Consider the following 25401-nt stretch of genomic DNA (forward strand, 5'->3'; position numbering starts at 1 on the left):
CGTGAAATCGTGGAGAGCATATAACGTGGAATCTTGAAAAGCTAAGCCGTATTCTTGATGATAATAGCCTTATTATCGCTTAGTTTCTCCGCAGTATTCTCCGCATTTATATATTATAGTTTCTTCTCTTATATTAACTAAGTAGATTAATGTAAGATCGTAAAGAGTAGGCCTATTATATTACTACTGCTGATAACTATCTTCGTAATATTCTTCGTACTATATTACTTCTTCTCTTATAGAATATTAGACTAAGTAGCTAGCTAAGTGACTAACTAAGTAAATTACTAAGCTAATAAGGTAGATAGTACTAATTAAGCGACTAACTAAGTAGGCCTAGATCGAGCTTTTAATACTTCTAGTCGATTACTAAATTCCAGCCTTATAGATCTTAACTCGTTTATTATTCGTGTGAGTATATTACTATTAAAGATAGATAAGATAATATCTAATTAATCGAAGGTATTCGAATTCATAATATATCGATAGGCCTATTAAAAGGATCGATTAAACGAGATATTAAAAGATACTCGATAACGCGAGTATATTAAAGATTCGACTTAAAGCGTTATACTATTAGATGTTAATATAGACTTTATATAAACGTCTAATATAACGCCTAGATATTCTATAAAGTAGAGTTAGATATTACTATTAATTATTAAGAAATTATTATAATTTAACTTATATATATAATATAATGTAAAAAGATGTTAATTATCTATGTAATCTATAGAGTAAATATATACGGTATTAAGCCTACGCTAGTAGCCCTATAAGTGTTTCTAAGACATCTCATAACTATTATCGATCTATTAATTATTTCTATTCGCTTTATCTTCTTAATCGTTATTTATATCTCTTTAAACTTTATAGTTAATTTTAACTTTATCGTAATAAAAAACGCTAACGCCGTTTAAGACGGAAGTAATATCGTATTACTTCTTCTTATATTAAAGTAATAATCTTATAATAGCCTCTCTTCTTCTTCGTTTTAAAGCGATAAACTTAAAATATTTTAAATGAATTTATTATAGAATATTCGATATTAAATATTTTAATAAGCTATTTAATAGCTTTATTAATTATCTCGCTAATAGCGATAAAAAGATTAAGAGACTTAAGAAGCTTCTTTAATACTTCGAGGTTTATAATTAAATTATATATTTCTTTATCTATAAAATAGTCGCCTTACTCCTTTAAAAAGCTTTATTAAATTATTACTACTATATTTTTAATCTATTAACTATCTATATCTTTTAATTAATATATTATTCTTATAAGATCTTCGTCTATAATAGAATTTAGCTTTATTAAGACGATATTTATATATAGCGAATATTCGATAAAAACTTAGAAATTTAAATTCTAAAATAGTAACTCTCGCTTATTTAATCGAGAGTCTATTTATTATATAATTTACGCTTAAGCTAGACTTTATCTTAGATATATCGTAGTATTATTTCTATATCTTTTTATTAAAATATCTAAAATTCTTAATTATTCTACTATAATCGATTTAATTATAATAAATTCTATAACTCTCGAGATTATCGCTATCTATATATATATAATATATATAATTAATTATATTCTATTATTAGCTATATTAACGAAATCTTTATTAATATTATCTCGCTAGATATAAAATTCTCTTTTATCTCTTAATTATAATTAATATCGAAGAGCCTTAAATCGATAGTCGAGTTATTTTCGTATATACTTATCTCGCTAAGTAAGTTCTTACTAAAAAGACGTAGTTTACTAAAGAAAGACGACTAAAAGAAATAACTTAAGAATTATCTCGATTAGATATTCGCTAATATCTTATTTATAATTATCGTCTACGATATTAAAATAGACTATTAAGATCTTAATTAGTTACTATTAAGTAAATCTTATTTTAATATCGCTATAGTACTTGAAGTACTATTTAAAGATCTTTAAAAGTAGAAGAATAACGATCGTCTAATAAGGCTAAACGTGAAATTCTCGAAATACTTTATTTCGTTTTTATTAGGTCTTATTTTAAAGTATAATAATAATTAAAGAAGAATTTATAATCTTTTCTTTTTACGACTATACTTCGTTAATTATTATATTTATAAGATTTACGAAATATCTAAGTATACTATATTAGATAATACTATTAATATCTTACTCGCTTAAGACGAGAGTATAATTATAATTAAATATAATCTCATTAACGTATTTAAATATATCTTTATAGTCGAGTTAAACTTTTAGCTACTAAATTTCTTTTAAAACAACTTTTATTATATTAATAGATTTTTATTATTCGATCTATATATCGCGTCTTTTATTTTCGATCTATTCGCTAAGACCCTTTATTAAATACTTATTATCGTCTTATTCTAAAGTATTATATTTTATTATCTAGACGATTTCTTCGTTATTCTTCCGCTTAATGACGATATAACTCGATTTAATAAAGACTTTAATATCGTTTATAATAATTATAGTTTAAAGATAAATTATATTAAGAATAAGAAAGATATTTAAATTAAATTTTTATAAATTAAGTTTAATAGTAAAAAGATAGAAGTTAAACTCTCTCTTAATAAGTTAGAATAAATAAAAAAGTTAATAAAAGCTCTTTTAAATAGATAGAGTATTTCTTATAACGAGCTTAAGTTAACGATAGATTTATTATTCTTCTTCGTTAAAGTAATAATCTCTAATAAAGCTTTTTTAAAAAGACTTTATTTTATATTATTTAAAAAATAAGAATATTATTATATTATCGTCGTAATTATAATAGATTTACGCTAATAGAATATCTTTCTATTTAAATAGAATAAGATATAATTACTTCGTCGTATAGTTATACGCTATTATTACTCTATATAAATAAACGCTTTTAATAAGTATAAAATAAGAAGATATATTCTTAAAGATATCGCTACTTATTTTAAACTAGATAATATATTTAGTATATACTTCGCTACTCGCTATCGTAAGAAGGATATTTAATTTAAAAAGATATTTATCGTTTTTATAACTATTTATAAATAGCTATCTCGCTTATACTAATTATATCTTATACTCTATTATAATAATAACGTTATTATTAAAGATATCGATAGTAGTTTTATACGTAGATTAATTATAATATCGCTTAGATAAATAGTTATATTATTCGCTTAATCTAATATTATTTATAATATAATTTAAATTCTTATTAAATAGAATACTTTAGTCCATTTACTCTCTCGCTTTAAATTTAATAAAATTACTAATTTATATTTATAGCTAAGCGCTTTTAATTTATATAAAACTTATTAAATCGCGATTTATCTAAGTTATAGTATAAGAAAGCTTTCTTAAATTATAATATTATAAGATATCTCTAATAGAGTTTAATTAATAAGATAAAAAGTAGTTACTAAACGATAAAGGCCTTCTATATCGAGTTTTATATTCTATCGAGAATTATCGCGTTTCTCGCTATTATTTAATTACTTATCGATTAAATAATATATCTAGTCGATTATTATATTTAGATAAAATTTATTAAGACTTATCTTATAGATATCTAATTAGTCTATATAAATATAGAATTTAAAAACCTCGAGATCTTCTATTACTTACTATTATAGCGAGTAATTATTAATATTTATAGACTATATAACGAGATCGATATTAAAAAACGTTATTTAATTATATGAGATCTATTACTCTATATTCTTACTTAATTTAATAAAACTTCTCTAAAGAGAGCTATTTTATATACTTCTTTTTATTTCTTATTTATTATATTTCTTCGTATAAGCGAATTTATATAATTTTAAACTAAATTTCTATTTAAATAGAATAAGATATAATTACTTCGTCGTATAGTTATACGCTTATTATTACTCTATATAAATAAACGCTTTTAATAAGTATAAAATAAGAAGATATATTCTTAAAGATATCGCTACTTATTTTAAACTAGATAATATATTTAGTATATACTTCGCTACTCGCTATCGTAAGAAGAATATTTAATTTAAAAAGATATTTATCGTTTTTATAACTATTTATAAATAGCTATCTTACTTATACTAATTATATCTTATACTCTATTATAATAATAACGTTATTATTAAAGATATCGATAGTAGTTTTATACGTAGATTAATTATAATATCGCTTAGATAAATAGTTATATCATTTACTTAATCTAATATTATTTATAATATAATTTAAATTCTTATTAAATAGAATACTTTAGTCGATTTACTCTCTCGCTTTAAATTTAATAAAATTACTAATTTATATTTATAGCTAAACGCTTTTAGTCTATATAAAACTTATTAAATCGCGATTTATCTAAGTTATAGTATAAGAAAGCTTTCTTAAATTATAATATTATAAGATATCTCTAATAGAGTCTAATTAATAAGATAAAAAGTAGTTACTAAACGATAAAGGCCTTCTATATCGAGTTTTATATTCTATCGAGAATTATCGCGTTTCTCGCTATTATTTAATTACTTATCGATTAAATAATATATCTAGTCGATTATTATATTTAGATAAAATTTATTAAAACTTATCTTATAGATATTAATTAGTCTATATAAATATAGAATTTAAAAACCTCGAGATCTTCTATTACTTACTATTATAGCGAGTAATTATTAATATTTATAGACTATATAACGAGATCGATATTAAAAAACGTTATTTAATTATATGAGATTTATTACTTTATATTCTTACTTAATTTAATAAAACTTCTCTAAAGAGAGCTATTTTATATATTTCTTTTTATTTTATATTTATTATATTTCTTCGTATAAGCGAATTTATATAATTTTAAACTAAATTCGAGAATAGTAACTTCGAATAATAGTATATTATAAGACGTTTAATTACGCTTTATAGTTACTATATAAAGCTATTTCTATTATTCTTAAAGATAAACTTATTTAAAAGAGGAATTATTCTATTTATTATCGCTATAAATAATAATATCTATCTTATTTATTTACTATAAAACTTATTTACTCGCTTCTCTATTAATAGATTATCGCCGCTATTTAATTCGAATAAGATCTTTATAAGATAATACGTTATCGCTATATTATATAATACTTTATATATACTTAATTATCTAGACTATTACTTAGAATACTCTTTTTATAAAAAAATTACTATCTTCGCGAGAGATATCGATCTTATTAATAATAAGATTTAACTACTTAATCGTTAGAAGTCTAACTTATATTACTTATATATTAAAATATATCTAATCTATATTCTCGTTATATTACGTTATCTCTAGCGTTTTTATATAATTTAGAGTTAATAGATTTTTATTAGATATAAATTATTTATTTTAAAAGTTTTTCTAAGATTAAGCTATATAGTAGATCGCTATTTATATACTATTAAGTTTTAAAACTTAATTAATTATTATTTAAAACTTATTTATATATATAGTTTTTATAAAATATTATACGAGATAGTATTAATCGCTATAGCTTAACTAAGAATTAGTAAAAAAGAGATATAATATACTTATAATAGAATAATCGAGATTATTATATTAGAAGAGCCTTTAATAGATTATATTCCCTCTATTTTTTACTTCTTATTCTTATTTCTCTTATTATAAAAAGAGGTTTTTTAGACTTTTCCTACCTACTCGCGCTTTATTTTTTTTAATATTTTCTTATATTTAAACTCTAAATCTTTTATTTTATATAGAGAAAGTTTTTCTAAAATTAAGCTATATAGTAAATCGCTATCTATATACTACTAGGCCTTAGGATTTAGCTAATTATCATTTAGAACTCATTTGTGCGTGTAGTTTTTATGGGACGTTACGCGAGACAGCACTAGAGCATCATAAAGCGTCTAAATATATCGTTGTGCCAGCCCAGACTTCGAGGCTTTTCCCGAGCTTGTTCTCAAAGCAATGCATTCATTTTTCCGTCTCCCTCTACTCCTCCATGTCATCTCAGTCGTCGTTGGTGGGGTCATCCCATATCTTTGGACCGTTGATCCCACATCACTAGAGCCAGATAGGGATCTCACCGAAGTGATTCCATCAGCCAACAACACTGCCCTCACCCAACCTTCACATGCGAACCTTTCCGACCACATCTCCTTCGTAGATGTCATCTACGACGGCGTCAAGCTAGTACGCTCTCGTTACAGCCGTGCAGTGTTTCGCGAAGCCAAAGCAGCTTCAATTGTTGGCCCTGCGACCGATCCGCATTACCTCACCGATATGCGTTTGGTCTTTAGCAGAACGCAGGGAGACTACCGCTCTGTCTACCTCGAAATGACTGAAACATGGCCCCGGTGGGGAGAGCCACGACTGACTACTAATGTTCCACCAGGGGACTATGGGGTGTTGCCGTCAAGGTTTGGCATGGACATTGTAGACGCAGATCGTCGGATGAAAGCCGCGGGCTTCGGACAGCGGTATAAGGCCGTGGATATCAGATGGCCTGCCTGGTTCCCGGAAGAGTGGCAGCAGGCTTTGTATTTCTTTCAGATGGATGATGACGGCCTGGACTTTGTGACTGTGGGAGCGAGGGATGGGCGAGTCATCCCATTTGATCATGCTCTGGACGCAGCTGAAATAGAGTGAATACTGTTCCTTCCAAAATCCCGGAATGGTTTTGCTGTGGCCCTTTCTCTGATAAAAGAACCATCGAATTAGTCTAGAGTTGGATCAAGCTCTTCAGAGCTGTCATCGCTTGATTTCATTTCGTGCAAAATGAGCGTAATCGTGCTCTGCTCGCCATCAAATGGAAGAAGCACGATGCCCTCGCGCATGCACCTTCCAATCAGAAGGAAATATTCACAACATATAAATTCCTAACTAGGACTGCCCTTACTCAAGGGATCCGCAATTTCCAGACAAAGAATCTTTACCCTCGCACGAATTTAGGTTTGTGGTTTTAGCGTTCGCGCTGACTGTTGACGAGGATTCTGAAACTGATCTCCCCGAAGACGAAGGTGATACCGTCCTCGTATGTAGCGTGGACCACCCTGTGGCCGTCTGTTGCGCTATCCAACCGGAACCATTATTCAGGTCATCCACCGAGGAAGCATTACCTAAAGATCCAAATTGGCCGAGAAAAGGCGCAATGGGTATCCCTTCTATCACGTAATCTGTGAACTGTATTTGGTTGAAAAGCGAACCAGGCGTAAAGAGGTAGATATCAGCAGCCACGCTTCCCATGCTCACTGGACCACTTAGCATCCGAGGTCTGATTCTAGGTGTGCAATTGCTTCCTTCCTTATAAGAAAATGAAAGGGAAAAATTCATCTATCAACGCACATTGAAAAGGTGTGTAGCCCCCTTGTGGATTGTTCGGGTTAAGGCAGTCAATAAGTGGCCTAGCTTGATCGATGACCATTCTCCAGCTTGCAACGAATTGAGATCTGGAAACTCCTCCTTGTGCGAGGCCGTGGGTTACAAGAGCGACGTTGCAGGATTCTGTGAGACCATCGTAATCAGAGATACCATTATAATGTACAGTGCAGAAGAGATACTTCGATTGGCTCCGAATCAGAGGCTTTGAAGCTGCACCTTTCAAGTCTTCAGCATTTGCACTTAGATGTACTTACTATGCTTCCAGGTTTTAGGCAGCTGGACGATTGCATGGGGACGATACCCATTGTTTAGAGCACCAAACGGAGTCCGAAGATACTGTGGCTCCGCAAAAATTCGAATTTGCTGAGAGCGTGGATCCGAGGGGCTTTCTTGGGCATACGGAATCCAACTCAGAGCTTGAATACAGTCCTGAACATCTGGAGTGCCGTAGACAGAGGCACTGCACTCGGCAGAAAGAACGAGAGGATAATACAGAGCCCACAAGAACACTCCTAAGAGATTGAATCGGACAGAACTGAATTTGGAAGACATTGAGAGACTTGTAAATCGAAAAGCGACTACCTTATAAACTCATCGCGCCATTTTATGAGAAGGAGTCTTTGAGCCAAGCGCTAGAGGGCACCTTGTATCCGAAGAACTGAGACATAGCAACCATCGGTGGTAACGCCTAGATGTTCCGTTTTGGACCCCGTCGGCTCTGCGCCAATGACAAAATGCGAAATGATGGAAGCTGCGCTTATATACATCTAATCACGTTGACGTGTTTGCCATTCCTGGAACTCTGGCGGCTCACCATGCCGTGGACACCTCAATGCATTCCAAAACAGTGACAGCTTTTGACCATCTTACACTGCCACTGATATCAGTCATTCTCCAGTCCACAACACCCGGCCAGAAGCGCAATCGTGATGCGATGGTTGCGCCGATCTTATCTTTTTGCTTTTTTCTTAGAGCTGTGGTCTCTTTTCTTCCCCACATCCCAAGCATTTTCAACGCCAACCTGCAACGATATCTACGGCAGTCCAACACAAGCAGACTGTACAGTAGCTCTTGCTAGCTTACCGCGTGATACCGCAGTCCATTATTTTGTAGAGCAGCAGATGCGAACCGCACCGCCGGTCGCGAATTGGATACCGTTTGTAGATCATGGGGAACGGGATCCGCAGTTGATCGTACAGCTACCCAAATGGTGGTCTCGTGGTGAGTCCGATTTTTTCCATCAATAGGTCCTACAATTGATCTTAGCGGACCGATGCACTGATAGGAAGGCAGGGACCTGCAACGTCCTAATCATGGGCTACGTAAATTTCAACTACGTGCTGATGCAGCTGGTTTCGAGCGCTGCCTCATCATGGTTCAATCTCTTGGGCACAGGATCCCGAATTATCTCGAGGTGTCTGCTCACCGGACGGGGCGGCGGATGGGTTGTTCAAAATGGTATGCAAAGGTTCTCTTAGGGGTTCATGGCTAACGGGTAGTTTCATGTGGAAGATATCTTGATCTTTCTGTGGGAAGAGGGCGCCCCCTTTGAAAGCATCATGATGAACAATATGAACGCAGAATTTCCATCCCAGATCAATTCTTTATTCCCGCTATTTCTGCTGCAGAATAGTTCTTTGACATCGAGTCTCGGTATAGTAAATAGCACGCTTCTTGAAGGTATCACGGACGTATAGAAAGCGGGGAAAGGGCTTAGTTCTAGTATAGAATGGAGTTCTGGATATCCACATCTACGAAGATCGAAAAGATGCCATGGTAGTCGCGTAGATTGGGTGGAGATGTGCATCTACCGGCGAAAGTACGAAACATGTGGTTTGTAGCTGAACGAGGCAACCACCGAATCGGTTGCAGTGAAGTGATCGTTTTTGCCGCTCTCGTGGTTCTTCCACATTCATGACCTGAAAGCATGGAATGTTTGCCCTGTCTGAAGGCTCATTTTCAGGCCATGGTGCCAGATTTGGCTGTTGGAGAAGCAAATTCTGAAGTATTTGATTGATGATTACGAGTACAGAGTAATCATCGATAATGTCTTGCTGTCATACGCTAATGTTCGCGACAACTGCAATTCAAGAGCTTTATTCCGCCATTTTTTTTCGTCTTCGTACGGACTGGGTCTAGGAACTTTTGAGGGTGACTCTCCCGCCCGGCTGACATCGGCCATTGTAAAATCTCAGCCTTTTGACAACATGCCTTGTGTAAGAATCAGCCGAATGACCTAGGCGATTCGGAGCCTGTGTGGTGATCGCGGCCCTTCAGTCATGATTGCAGTGACCGGCGATGCACTGGCCATGCCAGATAGTAGTTGAGCGGTGTATCCATTACATTCGTCCCCGTTACCATGTGAAGCAACCGCTAACCTACAGTACAGCTCTGAGTGCATGCGACGCCAGACCTGATTACATACAATCTCGTGATAAGAGATGAAGGGAAGACAGGGAGGCAGCAGCATCCAACCTTGAGGGTTGTTTAGGCGCTATATAGCCGCCCGGTCTCGGACTTGTGGATCGATCGAAGCTGTTCATGACTGACCTAGGCGGCTGTCCGTTTGCAGCTCTGTACTATTGAGGGTCAACATCAGTGTGACGTGTGGAAGTGAAATCGCAAGACCATTGGATGACGATGACGTTGTACCACTACCTAATACTGCAGGACTGAGTGAGTCGATGGGCGGATTTTCGTTGCCAACAACTTTGTCCCGGGCGACGGAAAGCCGCTTTGACGCTGCCGGGTCAGATTTTGTAGGATCCACCCTCGCCACGTCCAACAGTTGTTCTGGACACAATCTCTTACGAGAAGGCGTTGGGCAGCACCGTTATATCTTTCTAACAATGATTGTTGTTGCTTTGACAAAACTACAGACGTCTCCAACCCCTTTGGACGCTGTGTATCTGCTGTGGCCGAACGCATAGGAGGGTGCTTCTGTCTCAGATTACTTGCCCCGGAGTGCGCAGAGGGTGTTGAACAAAGTCACTCACTCGGTGATAACAATGATCGTGATGCATCATATTTATTCCCAGCTCTTTATGATGAACAGCAGTGACCACCCCATCGCGAGCTTTGTAGACATAGTGATTACGCTTGAAGAGATCCGTCCCAGGAGGTTGGAATACCATAACAAGTTCAGTTGGCGCTCGTGGTACGTACAATCGGGGGCCTATTCTCTCTATTCCGGACGACGATTCGAGTTGCGAGACATGGTCCGGGAGCAGAACGCACTAAAAGCCACTCCAAGTCATTTTATCGTTGGAGCTTTCGGCTTGGAGAAGTATGGCGGACTCCCAAATCTCCATAGGCTCCCGGACGCACACAAACAATAGAATGATACGCAATCAGTGATTGCCAACATTTCGATCCAACAAGCCTCCTCGGACTGGTTGTGTCAGTGGCGAATTAAAAAATGATAGAAGCAGATGTGCATACCTGTGGTTGCTGGTACGCGGAAGTGGAAAGTGTGACAGCCCGGAATATGGGGTCTAGGTGCCCGAGGACTCGAAGGATCCTTTGAAGTAAAAGCATCTTTCGGACTGGAATACCTTGTAATCAGGTCACAAGATGAGCACATCTTGTCTGGTTAAGACTCGCTACGGGCCAAATAATGTAATCTCCATCAGTCGCCCCCAACACGTGCCCCGCCATCGAAAGGCCCACGCGGAAGATTGCGACAATTTGAGCGAATGAAACTGACATGTTCGTCATGAAAGTTCTTTGAATGAACGAGATCGCCGAGTAATTCTGGAGAAAACGTAGGATAAGAGATTTCGGAAGGGTAAATGCTCGGATATCGCGACTAATGGTATGAATCCACGAATACCTGATGACTGAGGTCATCTTAGCTCGGTAGGACCTCATTGTGCACACTGCTCTCTGGTACCGGATGGCCTTGGCCTTGGCCCTAAATAATCGAGGGGTCACTTGACAAAGCTCACATTGAGGCCACCTTCCGTTACAGGCGTGAGATTGGAACAGTCATCCAGCCACCTTGAGATCCCGGATGAGCAAGCGTAACGATCTAGAATTCTACGAGAACAATGCGTATTATCTATGGCGCGCCGAAAATCGCACTGGGCCATGCTAAAACTGCTAGTGTTATGCCTTTCGATCCATCTGGCCAAACCTTGACCGAGATCTGACAGGTAATTCGTTGCAAGATTCAACACACCACTTCTTGTCGACATCGATTTCATGCTGCCTCCGCAGCTACTGCCAAGGAGACCTCCTGCAGCCGCCGCCGCTCGAATGGTTGCAGGTGACTTGAGGTCATCAAGCAAGGCAAAGAGGCCGGGTCATCGGTCTTAGGCAATAAAAAGGGCGTGATAGAAGCACTGGAGCTCTTGCTTGTTATGGAGGAACGACTGACCGCGTTCCACTCATGTCACAATCTAAATATCAGATTTTGATGAGCTAGAGGGAAAGATGTGCAGGGCAATTCCAGTGTTTTTACATCAGTTCATTGGTGGGTGGTAGTACCAAGAGAAGTCTGCTTCAGCAAACATCTCAATAGCTTGACGACAACGATGAAGACTGATTGTCAAGCTGTGGGAGGAGGTTTCTCGGTAATTGGTGGTAGACTTGATACCCCAATCGTCGAGGATCTGTTCTTGAACCAAATCCGTATAGAAGCGCCCACATTCTCTTTTGTTCTTGAACCAAACTCGTGTGGCATAGCACGAAAGCAAGGAAGCGTCCACACGTTCTCTTGACAGGGCTGGGGGAAATTGCCGGACCGTAGTCGATATTGCCGATCAATCAGAAGATTGGCCAGCCCAGATTCTGGGTATATCAGCCTTGTGAGCAACCGTATCTACAAGCCGCGGGATCAAGTCCGCAGCTCTTCTCGCAAGTAAATACCGTATTGAGATTTGACACTCTGACTCAAAGGACGAAGGGTGGGACGATATGTTGATCCAAATGCACAGTATGGCCCAACACGGTAACCGCTTGACGGTCAATTTTGGGTTCCTGTTTCTTTTTTTTTCTGCCTCGTCCGATAGTCCGAGATAGAGTAGTGTGTACAATAGACGCGGTTAGATGGTGACGCTTATACAACGAGAAAGGGGGTGCCTCGGCCTACCTAGGCGGCATTACTTTTAGTCTCACGTGGGGAACACCCCCACTTATGGACCCTGCGCCGGCGGGGGCCAGCCAAGCCTGTGACGCCCGAGGTGCCACACCCTATACGGGCTTAAAGTACTTAGATGAGGGGGCCCGCGATGCCGCTGGCAAGTCTTTGGCCTATAAGATTCAGCCGTTTGTCCACGTTTAATAAAGATAGGCTGCCCGTCTTCCATACCTTTGACTGCCACTATTCAAATCATTTCCACCGCAGCTCGCCTTTTCCTCTTGGCATCTCTGTGGCTTTGCAACATCACCTCTTGCACGGCACGGAGAGATTGACAAATCCAGGAAGGTGCTCTCTGGCCTTCTCCACCGACTGGACTACCTAGTCTCCACCAGCTCGACCGTATACCACCATACATCATGTCTCAACCCTCACTTGCCACCTTGGCGACAAGCTCTGGTGCACATATAAGAAGTCCTCTACGCCCTTGCTTGATCCGGTCTACTGTCGTCAGCCTACCATCTTTCGACCTCCACAGACTGCTGCTCCTTCCTCTACCTCCACCATCATCTTCGCATCCCAGTCGCAATCATGAAGTGGGAAGAGGAAGGCTACACTCGCAAGGATGAGTTTGGAAACATGATCTCCATCGTACGTACCGCTCGCTGCCCCACGCGTTCCCCATGACGTGGACTATGGACTAGGTCTTGGTCTGACTTATCATGCAGGAGGAGTATGAGGAATCCCAGAGGCCGACTGGCGCAAGCCGTGTCATGACCCGGGGAGATCTCAAGCTATATGCCATCTGCGGGTGAGATCCATGTTGCAGAATCAAGAACAAGCCGCTGACACGCTGACAGTGTCGGTTTCTTCCTTGACTCCTACGACCTCTTCATCATCAACTTGGTGACCCCAATATGGACCTACGAATACTGGGGTGGTCTGGCCCATCCACCCAAGAAGACCCCCACATACCCTCTCCTCCTTCGCGGCGCCGTCAACGCGGCTGCCAACATCGGCAACATTATCGGTCAACTCTCTTTCGGATTCCTTGGTGATGCCTTCGGCAGGAAATTTGTCTATGGGAAAGAGATGATCATCATGATCGTTGGTGTCATACTGGTCATCAGCTTGCCGAATAACTTGAAGGGTCCCACCAGGAATAAGTTCTGGTATCTCTTCGGCATGAGAGTGCTGATGGGCATCGGTATTGGTGGAGACTACCCAATGTCCGCGTCGATTGTTGCTGAACGTTCCTCGCTACGCAACCGTGGACGTATGCTGGGCTGGATCTTCTCGAATCAAGGCTGGGTAAGTCTGAAGCCACGTTGGCCGAGAAGGCTATGAGAAACTCTTGCTGATAGAGTGTCTGTGGACAGGGAACACTCGCAGGCTCAATCGTCACGCTCATCGTTCTCGGCTGCTTCAGCAAAGCCCTAAAGCACGGAGAGTACAACCAACTCGACGCCGTCTGGCGAATCCAGATTGGGGTAGCCCTGGTACCAGCCTTCGCCACTCTTTACCAGCGCCTGACCATGCCCGAAAGCAAGAAATACCTACAATCTGGGGAGCTCAGCATGCTCAAATCGTCATCACTCTCTTCTTCAGCCACGACCATGGATTACACCGGCAAGGGTGCCAAAGCGCACACCACGGATGCTGACTCAAACGATGTCTCGTCCCAAGACAGAAATGCATCAATCGTCGAAGCCCACGTTGCGCCACCGACTCGAGACGTGCAGTTGAAGACATTCATGGTCTACTTCAGCGAGTGGAGACATCTGAAGCAGCTTGTTGGCACAGCATCATGCTGGTTCCTTGTCGACGTCGCCTTTTACGGTCTCAATCTCAACCAGTCCGTGCTTCTGGCTGCGATCGGTTTCTCCAAAGGCAAAACCGAATATGACACGCTCCTCAAGAACGCCTATGGAAATCTGATAATCGCTGCGGCCGGCTACGTGCCTGGGTACTTCCTTACAATCTATTTTATTGAGATTCTTGGTCGTCGCTGGATTCAGATCCAAGGTTTCCTTGTCTGCGCGCTCATGTTTGGTATCATTGCCGGCGACTATAAACATCTGGGGACAGCTGGAAAATTCGTCTGCTTCACAATCGCCCAGGTAAGCCAAACGTTCTTCCCAGCAGGAGTAGAAGCACAATTCTGATTGCGCGTCCTTAGATGTTCTTCAACTTCGGTCCCAACGCCACCACCTTCATTATCCCCGGAGAACTCTACCCCTCCCGCGTACGCGGTTTCGCCCACGGAGTCAGTGCCGCCGTCGGGAAACTCGGTGCCATTCTATCCGGTGTACTGTTCAACTACCTGAGCACCAAGATCGGCGTAGCAAACGTCCTCTGGATCTTCTTCGCTTGCAACGTCGCAGGTGCCATTTCCACGTTCTTCCTGGTGCCTGAGACTAAAGGTGTGGATGCGGATGCCTTGGATTTCAAGGAGTGCCAGGAGAAGGTTGCAAGGGGTCGCGCGATGTAATGCTATCTTATGAGGTAGTAGCACGATCCATGTTCTGTCGAGCCAGATTCATTTTACTTCCTTTTAGTACAGACAATTCCAACAGGGACCCTTTTCGGAGAAACATAGTCCAGGCCCACTTTCAGAGCACCCTCACAGCAATTAATGTCCACGCACCGACTGTATAGCCAAGTGATGTCTTCTCGTCGTAGAACCCCCTCCTATCTCTGACTCGGATTGTTGTTGGCGCAGAATATCTTGCAATTTTGACACCCCAAAAGGGACGCAGCTATTCCCACGCAGGATGCCCACCTTTATGAAACAGGCCTTCCGGCAGTGTCGTTATTGCACAACAACACTCAAATCCTGTACTGAAGCATTGCGGTAGTATACCCCATGCGGAGCTCGCGATTGCTTTTGAAGTGCTTCCTCGGGAATAACGAAGCGAAAGGCATCTTGGGGCGGGGACATAGACAGTGCAGACGCACTCAAAGACATGAATAATTCGAGCAGGAGCACGGGAGGAGACTATAGAGTATAGTCCGAGATGGCAAGTATCGCGTTGTGTATATGAAGAGTACGCCAGCAATGAAGCTCTTGAATGGCCTTTCGCCAGTATCTTTTCTTGGTGAAGACAAGCCCGCCTCCCGTGATAACCCCCTATCGAAGTCCTCGTCAGACTTCACCGACACACCCTTGTGTTAAGACAGCTACAGCTTCTGCCGCGCGATGCTATCACTAGCGCTCTTCCTCAAGAGCAAAAGGCCCTTCAAAATCGTCAGCAGTGGAAAGTCCACACATGAACGGAAACCCTCTACGAACCTCCTGTGCACACGTCGCCAGCAAAACGCCATCTCGACTGAACATGCGCGAATGCACTATAATCCTCCCACTGCTCGCCCATGGAGTTTGCACTCCACATAAACCCACTCATCCACTCGCGCCGCATCCACATTGACGATATGGATACTGTGGTTGATAGTAGTCATGGCCTTGAGATCCCTCGCCAAACGCTCACTCGGAGATTTCTCCGTCGTGAGGTCGAATCCCAGTCCGTAGATGCGGGGCGCTGAGTCTAGGAGGAAGATATCGGAGAGGGCGACGAGGCCGAGGACGTTTTGCATATTACCGTTTTCCGTTGAGACGGGGCCATCTGCGCGGAGCCAATGTCGTGCGAGCTTTGATTCGGCTGCTGGGGAGGGGCCTGGAGAAGTCAGGATAAATTTGCGCAGAATATGTCTTGCCTCACACACACCTTTGGCAACGATTGGCAGCGTATATCCCTTGATTGTAGGGTTGGAGTCCCCACGGACGTATCGAACCTCATCACAACAGGGACTGCGTGCTCGACAACCGCTACCCCTCGTCCCGCGACCGACGCCCTCTTGGCGAAACCAACTGTCGTCAACACAATGGTCTTGCTATCCTGCTCGACCTTGACTTTACTGGTAGCGAAGGTCTTTCCATCGTTGAGATTCTCCACGCGATAAGTAGCACGTTTCGTCACCGTACCATTGCCGAGAAAGTGGGTTTGGACGCTGTGAGTATGGAAGCCTAGTGGGACTGTCCGGTATGAAGCTGCAACACATTGAGGCATGAGCAAGGCGCCAGGGACGATGCCCCAATCGTTGAAGCTCCACATGGGCTGGACGTTGACATAGTATCCCTACGGAAAGGGTTTGAAATGCGCTATGAGAAGACAACTTCGGTTGGGGGAAACATGACCATATCAACTCACCTCTGACGAGGTCTCCACCTCGAGTTCTTCTATGAAGTCTGAGCCTGTCGATTCTCCCTCGGTTCCAAGGTTTCCCATGATTTCAGTAAAATCTCCAACGCAAACAGAGATCGTTTCAGGAGTGGAGAGTTTGAAATAATCTGCCTGGGTCGAAGACACATAGTGCAGTGGGCGTAAGTACAGGAGCTTTATCATGTATCAAAGCAAAATATAGTAGAATCTCTGAAAAAGACTGCAGCGCTTGATATATGTGGACGAGCTGACTCGTCAGCACTAACCAAGCTTACGAGCCATAAGATGATTTACAGAGAAGGTCTGGATGTCAGACATGGCGGATTGACTACAAAGGCGAAGGTTTTCTCAAAGGCTTCTCGAAAGCGGGTGTCTACACGCTTGAATTGAGGGAATGCGAATGCGCTGGGTCAATTATGACAGGATTGGAGGATTGGCGGAGTTGAAAAGAAGCTAGCCGACTATAATTAGACCGCAGACTACAACAGTGACCTTGGCAGGCTCGCGCTCTCGAAATTCGGCTCTTAGATGCATGAGAATACTGTAACGTTGCTGTCAACATAGATGTTCTTCAAGCGAGACGCACGAGCGCGTCCTTCTCGTCGTCAACAGACTATACGCTGATCCCCCAGAAGCGAACGTCTCCGAATGCGCTATCACTCTCAGCTCTCTCAAACTCCCAACCTCCGTTGACAGTGCTTCAGATCGCTAAGACTGTGCCTCAATACTCCTCCAGCGGATAGCAAGGCTGGACGAACTGTGGAGCTGTACTCCGGAAATTTACAAGTGGATAAGCGCCCTGCCATGTACCTATATCTGATCCTAGACCTGTTAGGCAGCTGAAACTCTCTGAACTCTCTGAGCTATCAGCAAGAGAGTCCTGCTTGTGATTGCCTCGGCCTAAGAAAGAGGTACCATTCCGAAAAGCTGCATATGTCTCAAGGCCTGAATTTCATACCGAGCAACTTCCCAGCTAATTCCGAACGCGAGTGAAGTACTGAACATTATGAGATGGAAGTCAAGGAAGAAATTGGCTTCATATGTGTGGTTATTCAGGACCAAGGTAACAAATTTGACACCAGGAGGGTGATTTGAAGAGGGTGCTACAGCACACGCCGCATATATGGAAAGGAAACACAGTTATTATCGAGGAGAGCATTGATTGGCGTGTTGGAGCAAAAGAACAGGGTGGGTTCGTGAGAAGAGAACGCGCAATGACAACACGGCACGGGATGGCAATACGTTGCTACGCGGCCATTCTCAATCTGCATGGGCTACTCTCCTACCCAGATCGCTGAGTGGATTCATCCACAAAGGGGTAATTGGCAAGGAATGCGTAGGGACTTGGGCAACAAATGCTCATCATCTGTCTCTTTGTTTCTTGAACATAAACGATAATTGCTCTGCGGTCTATCTGAAAGCACCTCCCACCTCGAAAAGTTCTCCTCAGGCACGACACAGACCTCGGCACTCTCACTGTACCCGCCTATGCCACCAGCTTATTTTAGAGGTTCTCGGAAACGCTTCGACCGCGAGTACCTTGCCACTCATACAGTGTAGCCGCCTACCCGCAGCCGGAAAGGAGATGCCATTTAGAGTATCTACACCCCGTCCGAGTGAGCCATTTGATCTTATGTTCCAGAGTCCCTCTTACGCGGGCGCATATTGAAAGATGGTCGGTCCGGGTGTTACTGTCATCCGAATGCCTGGCAGACTGCTCTTGTTCGAATGATCTACACCGCCACCGTGTGCAAGCCACTGATTTAGAATACCCAATGCACGGAGAGGAATTATGCCCGAAAGGTTCCAGGAATCTGAACCAAAGACCAATCCTACGTAAGCCGAAATTGTGATGTTGATAAGACCCAGAAAGGTATCTCGATGACTGGTATACCGCATTGCTTCGGCCGAGGTTTCTACATGTTATCTGACTGTACATCTCCAAAGATGTATTTCCATATCTCAGTAAGCTGCTCACCGACTCGGCTTGGCAGTCCCACAAAATGCGCAAGCCATCAGGATATGAGTTGAAAGGAGCCACTTGCCCCTCCGATTCCATTCACCAGAGCCAAACGAAGCCACTTCCAACATACTGTGCTGAGAGTAATCGACGCCGATAATGGCCTATACCTTTTTTATCCAGTTGGCTGAAGCCATTCTGCTCTTCTTTTCCTATGCAATGACCGCTCCACTTGAGCAAAGGTGTAGGTGTCTTACAAGATTTGCTGCAAATGCCCCTAGACACTCGTAACTAATAACATGAAAAAACAGCTATCGATTTCGCCACATTCACGGACCTGCAGCTCTTCGAACAATTCGCTGCGGCTTCTTACTGCAAAAGCAACAATAATGTCACTGCCGACGGCAGCAAGCTCACATGTCCAAGCCACAACTGCCCTCTTGTCGAAGCTGACGACGTGACCACTGTCCACGAGTTTCAGAAGTAAGCCAGAACACTCGTGATCCCATCCGTCCAACCCTTCTGTCCGGCACCTCACTGCAATTCTTTCGGCGCTAAATTTACCTCTCCGTCGAACAGCTCCGGACTCCTAACGGGCGTGACTGGCTACATAGCCGTCGACCACACCCTCTCGCTTACGATCCTTGCGTTTCGCGGCTCCCATTCCCTCCGCAACTGGGCCGCTGATCTTGACTTTGCGCTTATCCCCACCGACATCTGCCCTCAATGCTTCTGCCACCAAGGATTGTACGTAGGCTCTCTGGTTGCTTCGTGTCCGATCTGTATCCCTCTGAAACACCATTCCCGTCTGAAAAGCGAAGATACTAAAACCCAGCAACAGCTACAACAGCTGGCTCGAAGCCCGCTCCGGCGTTCTCGCAGCCATCAAAACCACGGCTTCCACCTACCCCACCAACCGCGTCGTCGTAGTCGGGCACAGCCTCGGCGGCGCCATCGCCGACATCGCCGCCGCCGAGATCAGAAAGGCGGGCACCGACGCCGATCTCTACACGTACGGCGCACCGCGCATCGCCGGACCCGCGCTGAGTGAATACATCACGAAGCAGAACAAGGGGGGCAATTTCCGAGTGACGCATTACGACGACCCGGTGCCGCGACTGCCGCCTCGCGCGTTGGGGTACGTGCACATCAGTCCAGAATACTACATCGATACCGTGACTGGGGTCGTTCCGACGGCGGAGGACATCACCGTCCTGAGCGGGGATGTAAATCTGTTGGGGAATACGGGGAATGATCGTAACAGGACGGATGTAGCGGCGCATTCGTGGTATTTTAATAGGGTCAGCGCGTGTAGCCCGAAAGGGTTCGAGTTTAGAAAGAGAAGGGATTTGTCACGATAGGTCGGTAGCGCTGGGGTCGATGGATGGAGAGATAGGAAGGCGTCTTGGCAGGATTCATGGGACACTGCTCGCGCGTTTGATCAAGGGCAGAATCATCAATGGCTCCTCACAGCCAGCGTCGCTTCCGATGTTGTAGGTCTAGCGGTTGTTTTGCTTAGATTAGAAAGTACCTTGGAGATACATGTCCCTCAAGACCAATCAGCCGGCCATCTTATAATGCAACAGTACGTGACAGAACCTCCACCACTCGTAGCATGATATCACTACCCAGTGCCGACGGCCCAACATAAACCTTCGAACCGCCTCCAGGAGCGCCATTCTATCCAATAAGAAGCATTGCCGTGCTATGAGATTCAAGCTATGAACGGCTCTTTGACGTCAGTTGGAACGAGCCGGGAAGACAGGCGCTTCTGCCAATGCCACCGATGTCCTGGTCGGTCTAGTTAGCTTCGGGACTGAAAAGCGTGTCGCGTGGCAGGCGGCAGTTAGAACAACATTCGCAACTCTGACACTGGCCGTACCATTCCTCTTTTGGGCATCCCAGACTCTCTGCATACTACGATGATGTTACCTCAATGTCCCGTATCAAATCGGCTGTGAACGTATGCTTCGCGGACCAGATAAGCGAGAGCTGTCAGGAGTTCTTCTTGCCTGTGCTTGTGTAGTGGTGACCTGTAATATCTTACAGGCGTCGTCATGTCTCGCTTCGGGGGCCAGCTTCGCCGGCCAAAATTTTGCATTCTTCGCAAAATGTCGATGACTTTGTATCGGCTCGAGTTTTCAACTGCGATTTCGAGAGTGCCCACAGTCAAGAGGTTTGATGACTGCCAAGCTTTTTGGCGACACAACGTGTACAACCATGAGACCGTAGCGGCTTCTGGCCCTCGCCAGCAGCCTTCCTGGAGCGGCCGGCCCTAAAACAGGTCGCAGGAGAAGACATGAGCAGCAATAAAAACCGCGACAAAGTTGATCCCCTTCGCACATCATTCCATCTCTTCCATTATCGAATCTCCTCAGCTAAGCTCCCTATTCGTGCACAAAGATCCAAGAGACTGCTTCCCCAAGGTGAGCGAGTATGTGCGAATTGGGCAACCCCATCGTGGCGCATTGTTTTAAATAACAGCATGTTTCGGCGGAGCAACTTCCGTACCTTGACTTCCAAGATCTGCTATCTTCGATATCTCTTCCTTTGCGGGGGGCGCACCAACATGGGCCGACGATTTCGGCGCTCCTGGTGCTTTTGGTATGGCTGCATTCTTTGCACCAGGTTCCTCCACCTGTGTGTTCTCAGCCTTTTCTAACTGCTTGAGTATCCATCCAATGGTAGCATCTCTCACTCGCTCGAGCTTTTCAAGCGTGGCTAGTGGCAAAGTGGAATAATCCGTTCTCTTCGCCGGAGTCCTTTCCCCACTTGGTGCGGACGACGGCTGCTGACTCTTCCCGGCAAGCAAGTCTCTCAACACTGTAATACTTTGGTCTCTTTCCGGGAGGGTCTGTATCAGCCTTTCCTTCTCGGCCTCATCTTCTCGTACCTTTGCCTTCTTGGCCGACCTTTCCCTGTCTTGTGCCCATTGCATGATAGCATCGCGGGCAGCATTCTTGATGTGGTCAAAGCGCATAGGACCAAGCATGACGCCACCGTACCACCTGGCTACTACCACTGCGCCTTCTACATCCGTTTCCATGAGGACCTTCTCCACAGCCTTGCCACCATACTTCTCGCCGTCATCATCATGACCGGTGTCCAAAAGACGCTGCACGTTGAGCGAACGCTGACTGCTAGGCTTTCTCCATGCGGCAATGCGATGGCTTGCACTCTTGAACTCGGTGTGTGCTTGTAGCTCCTTGGCCGCGAGAGTGGGGGAGTAAAATGCGAGGAATGTGGAAGATCGATCTTCAATGGGGGAAGATTTAAAGACAAGGGGAGGTGATGCCGGCGATACAGATCTGCCTCGTTTCTGAGACATTGAGGTTTTTCGGCAATAGTAACGTGAGCAAAGGGTGATTGTGCCTTGAGTTCTTGGTAGGAAGACCTCGGCCAACCGCTAAGGTGTAAGGTACGGTAGAAAATAAAAAGCACAGCAACACCATTGTACCAGCGCCATTAGGAATCGAACCTAATACGAACTAAATACCCCCAACAACAACGGTGGTACCTTAGTTGTAGTACTTGATGAAATTGATGACGGCTTATTGTTTTTCTATGGAGGAGTACTGCTACTTATAGTCTATGCCAAGCATAACAGGGCTGAGTTGCTGAATTCCAACAGTACTTCGCCTATGCTCAATGGAGATTAGCATGTACTCTGGAGCCAAGAAATGATTTCCCTCCAATTGTTGGTTCGTGATTATTTTTTGAATCCGCTTTTGGGGAAGAACAGCCAACGTAGCTGACGATGATGTATCTTTCCTTAGTTATGGATCAAATACTTTATGGTTCTATAATGTTTCTAGTATCAATGCTAGTCTCAAAAATCGATTTTGTATGTAGGTATAATATAAAAGGTACTTTGCTTTACTAACGGTTTGAAATTACAGTTCGCGGGTGCGTACTCGTATATACCCGGTAATAACCGCTACCTCGTGATGCACGGCCGTCAACCCCCTACTCCGTTACGCGGTACATATGGGGCTTAAAGAATCCAGGTAGACTCTACTACACTATTATATAAGGTTCACTAATATAATTGCAATTTTCAAAATTTCTTAAAATTTAAGAATCTTATACTTCGTTATATAATTTAAGCTTTGAGTGATTTGATTATAAAGTACTGTTATCAAAGGACGAATTTCTGAAGTTTCACTGATTGAGTTTTAGACCGTGCATTACGAGGTAACGGGCATTAACGGGTATATACGAGTAGCGCCGACAAAGATGTTGGTACTCTGTTTCACATTCGCGTCCATCTTCCAAAAACACTGCAAGTACAGCAGAGAAAGAAACGAATTACCTGCTGCATCGCCTATTTACCCTCATCTCACTGGAGCGAAGCTATCTGTCTTTGTCATATGGGAATGTAGTAGGCACATAATGTGGAGAAGCATGTAGTTGGTAGCCATCTATGTAGGATGTGAAGCCATGTACTACTCCGATTAGGCAAGTGCACACCCAAGAAGGGTTTATGTGTTCCAACATCTGTTGGATGGCGGAACGGGCCAGCCCTTTCGACTCTCTTTCATTTCTTTCTTAACTGCACTTCTCCAATCGCGTGTCCTTAATCACTACGCAGTTCCGACTCTTGTCATTTGCTTCTGAACATGTTCCTGTCGTGGAAAATATTGTGCCAAACCCTTGTGGCGGTCACTGTCGTACAAGCATCTCAATCTTCATCCGAGACAAAAGACCGAAACGGCTTCAATCGCCGGGTTATTCGCCCCCGAGGATTGAATGCTACGACTGCAGAAAGCGAGGCTGCAATCGTCAACTTGACCACTCCCTCCCATGGCTCAAGCGTTTCCACTTATCCACTTCAATATGTCAAGCTCAATCTCTTGACAGCTCCGGTTGTGCAGGACTGTGACAGCGGAGACGGAGAACCCGTCGCCCAAGATTGTTCTTGTTCCACGAAACAATTAGCTGCTCAGGCGATAAGCGATGCCATCACAATGGTGCAGGCGGTCCAGGAAGTCTGGAACGATTTAGTGAATCAGCCGATCCTAGAGCTATACATGGGTGCAGCGTGTCTGACTTCAGAGGCTTCAACCTGGATTAACGGTGAGTTTCTCAAGCAGGTGGCAGGATGTGGGCACTCATCGCGAACAGCAACCCTGGCAAACCTAGCCAAAGTACAAGAATACCAATGGCTACCATACGACACCAGCTGGCTAAATGACTATTCGGGCAGCCATTCCCAACCTTTTGTCTATTGTGCAACTGGTGTCCCGCCTCCGCAATCCAATGTCACGGTGGAGTGCCCGGAGAATGGCTCCATTGGTTGGGCATACACTTCGCACAGTGAAGCGGTATGTCAGCCTTCACTCCGAACTCCTTTTACCTAAATTGAATCCAATGTGCTCTGGACAGGGTAATTCCTCTTTCATTGGATTCTGCAACAAGACTTTGGCGCAGCAAGACTTCATCTCCAGGGCTGCGATGCTCGAACAGCTAAAAGCCGGTCAAGTAAGCCTGTCAGAGGAGCAGCTAACCGGTGCGAATTACGGAAGAGCCGCTTTAAGTCTACTCGTGCAGCTTGTACCTTTAATCAATAGCAAGAGTGCAAGTATGGAGATCTTTCGTCCGATCCCTTATTTGAGACTAACCGCTGACATCCTCAAGCTTCCCCCCAGTTATTCGGCTATCCAAATGTTCTAACCATGGCTAAGTATTTCGGCTGCAACCCAAATATAGGTGAATACATGAGCCTGACCAATGGTATGAGCTTCAACGACCGCCGTCACCGCAAACCACACATACTAATCTGGCTTCTTTAGCGGATAACTGGGCGCTGTGGATCAGCAGTAAGCGGTCCGCCTTCCTCTCACTCCCAATTCAGAACTAACCCATCCCCCTTTTTTAGCTCTTTACTTTACCATTGAAACGAGTCCGACTCCCACCACCCCTCTCCTCCCAGTAGCCAGCTCCAACTGCAACGGCCATGACTTCCTCTGCGGTTCTTCCGTTTCGAAGGGGGACTGCCAGACCGCCGCCAGCAGATACGGCAACGACACCATGTACTCGCAGTACACTTCCCATTGGTTTAACTCTGAATATTGGGAAGGGTGCACCGCCATCTTCCAGTGTGCGAACGAGTACCCGGCCGGCGGGATCTCGGGCGCCGAGATACAGGACTACTTCGCGGAGATCTACACCTCGACCGCGGAAGGGGGTGCGGGTTGTGGGATATGTGGGAGCGTCTATTTGAAAAATGGGTGCGAGTTCACGTTTAATGAGTGCGATTATCTGAGTTGTAAGACTTGTAACGGGAACGATTGCATTCATCCATGAGGCTTCGACTCTGTCCTTTATGTAGATTTCGAAGAAGAACTGGCTGATGAGAACGATATTATCCCACTAGATCAGATAACACCGCAGACGTCACGTCCCAGGCCAAAGTAGGCGGGATCGCCAGTAAACGTCTCCGATCCCAAGCGAGTTTCCGATGGTGTAATGTAGAGCTCAATAGTACGCTCCAAAGGGTGCGGCATACCTAGACGTTCGGCTCAAGTGGATAGCGAGTTCAAGCGCAATGGCTAGGATGACTACAAAAGCTACATGAATAGCATTGGGACTAATCTCCCATTCACGCCAAAACATCTTTGATGGGCATCCATGATGCAGTCGAAAAGTTCCAAAGCACGTCGTCGAACATCCTGAGCCCCTTTAGCACTTGTAACGCTGCTATTCTCCACGATGATGACCGTCATTTCGCTATCCAAGCCGCGCGAGTTTCTCTGTCAGGCCAGACTCTTCAGAAAGGTGCATAACCGCCAAGACCCCG

General features: G+C 43.5%; 6 protein-coding genes across 6 annotated transcripts; 4 read left to right on the forward strand and 2 right to left on the reverse strand.

Moving 5' to 3' along the window:
• Nucleotides 1-5929: 5929 nt before the first annotated feature.
• Nucleotides 5930-6610, forward strand: HO133_001560 (uncharacterized protein; the record flags this gene model as incomplete). Its single annotated transcript, XM_037292490.1, has 1 exon — nt 5930-6610. One exon carries the CDS (start codon nt 5930-5932, stop codon nt 6608-6610), a length of 681 nt encoding a protein of 226 aa, XP_037151029.1.
• A 6403-nt stretch (nt 6611-13013) lies between these two features.
• HO133_001561 (uncharacterized protein) lies at nt 13014-14913 on the forward strand (the record flags this gene model as incomplete). The annotated part of the gene is made up of 5 exons (XM_037292491.1): nt 13014-13073; nt 13151-13233; nt 13283-13733; nt 13802-14542; nt 14602-14913. 5 exons carry the CDS (start codon nt 13014-13016, stop codon nt 14911-14913), a joined length of 1647 nt encoding a protein of 548 aa, XP_037151030.1.
• An 857-nt stretch (nt 14914-15770) lies between these two features.
• HO133_001562 (uncharacterized protein) lies at nt 15771-16708 on the reverse strand (the record flags this gene model as incomplete). The annotated part of the gene is made up of 3 exons (XM_037292492.1): nt 15771-16131; nt 16206-16558; nt 16631-16708. 3 exons carry the CDS (start codon nt 16706-16708, stop codon nt 15771-15773), a joined length of 792 nt encoding a protein of 263 aa, XP_037151031.1.
• Nucleotides 16709-18821: 2113 nt separating this feature from the next.
• HO133_001563 (uncharacterized protein) lies at nt 18822-19963 on the forward strand (the record flags this gene model as incomplete). The annotated part of the gene is made up of 4 exons (XM_037292493.1): nt 18822-18846; nt 18914-19085; nt 19182-19349; nt 19444-19963. 4 exons carry the CDS (start codon nt 18822-18824, stop codon nt 19961-19963), a joined length of 885 nt encoding a protein of 294 aa, XP_037151032.1.
• Nucleotides 19964-21075: 1112 nt separating this feature from the next.
• HO133_001564 (uncharacterized protein) lies at nt 21076-21930 on the reverse strand (the record flags this gene model as incomplete). Its single annotated transcript, XM_037292494.1, has 1 exon — nt 21076-21930. The coding sequence occupies one exon, from the start codon at nt 21928-21930 to the stop codon at nt 21076-21078; it is 855 nt and encodes a 284-aa protein (XP_037151033.1).
• A 2347-nt stretch (nt 21931-24277) lies between these two features.
• HO133_001565 (uncharacterized protein) lies at nt 24278-25019 on the forward strand (the record flags this gene model as incomplete). The annotated part of the gene is made up of 4 exons (XM_037292495.1): nt 24278-24335; nt 24395-24421; nt 24538-24870; nt 24934-25019. The coding sequence occupies 4 exons, from the start codon at nt 24278-24280 to the stop codon at nt 25017-25019; spliced, it is 504 nt and encodes a 167-aa protein (XP_037151034.1).
• Nucleotides 25020-25401: the final 382 nt, after the last annotated feature.

Source organism: Letharia lupina (genome assembly GCF_014066315.1).
Source record: "Letharia lupina isolate WasteWater1 chromosome Unknown contig_13, whole genome shotgun sequence".
Lineage (NCBI taxonomy): Eukaryota > Fungi > Ascomycota > Lecanoromycetes > Lecanorales > Parmeliaceae > Letharia > Letharia lupina.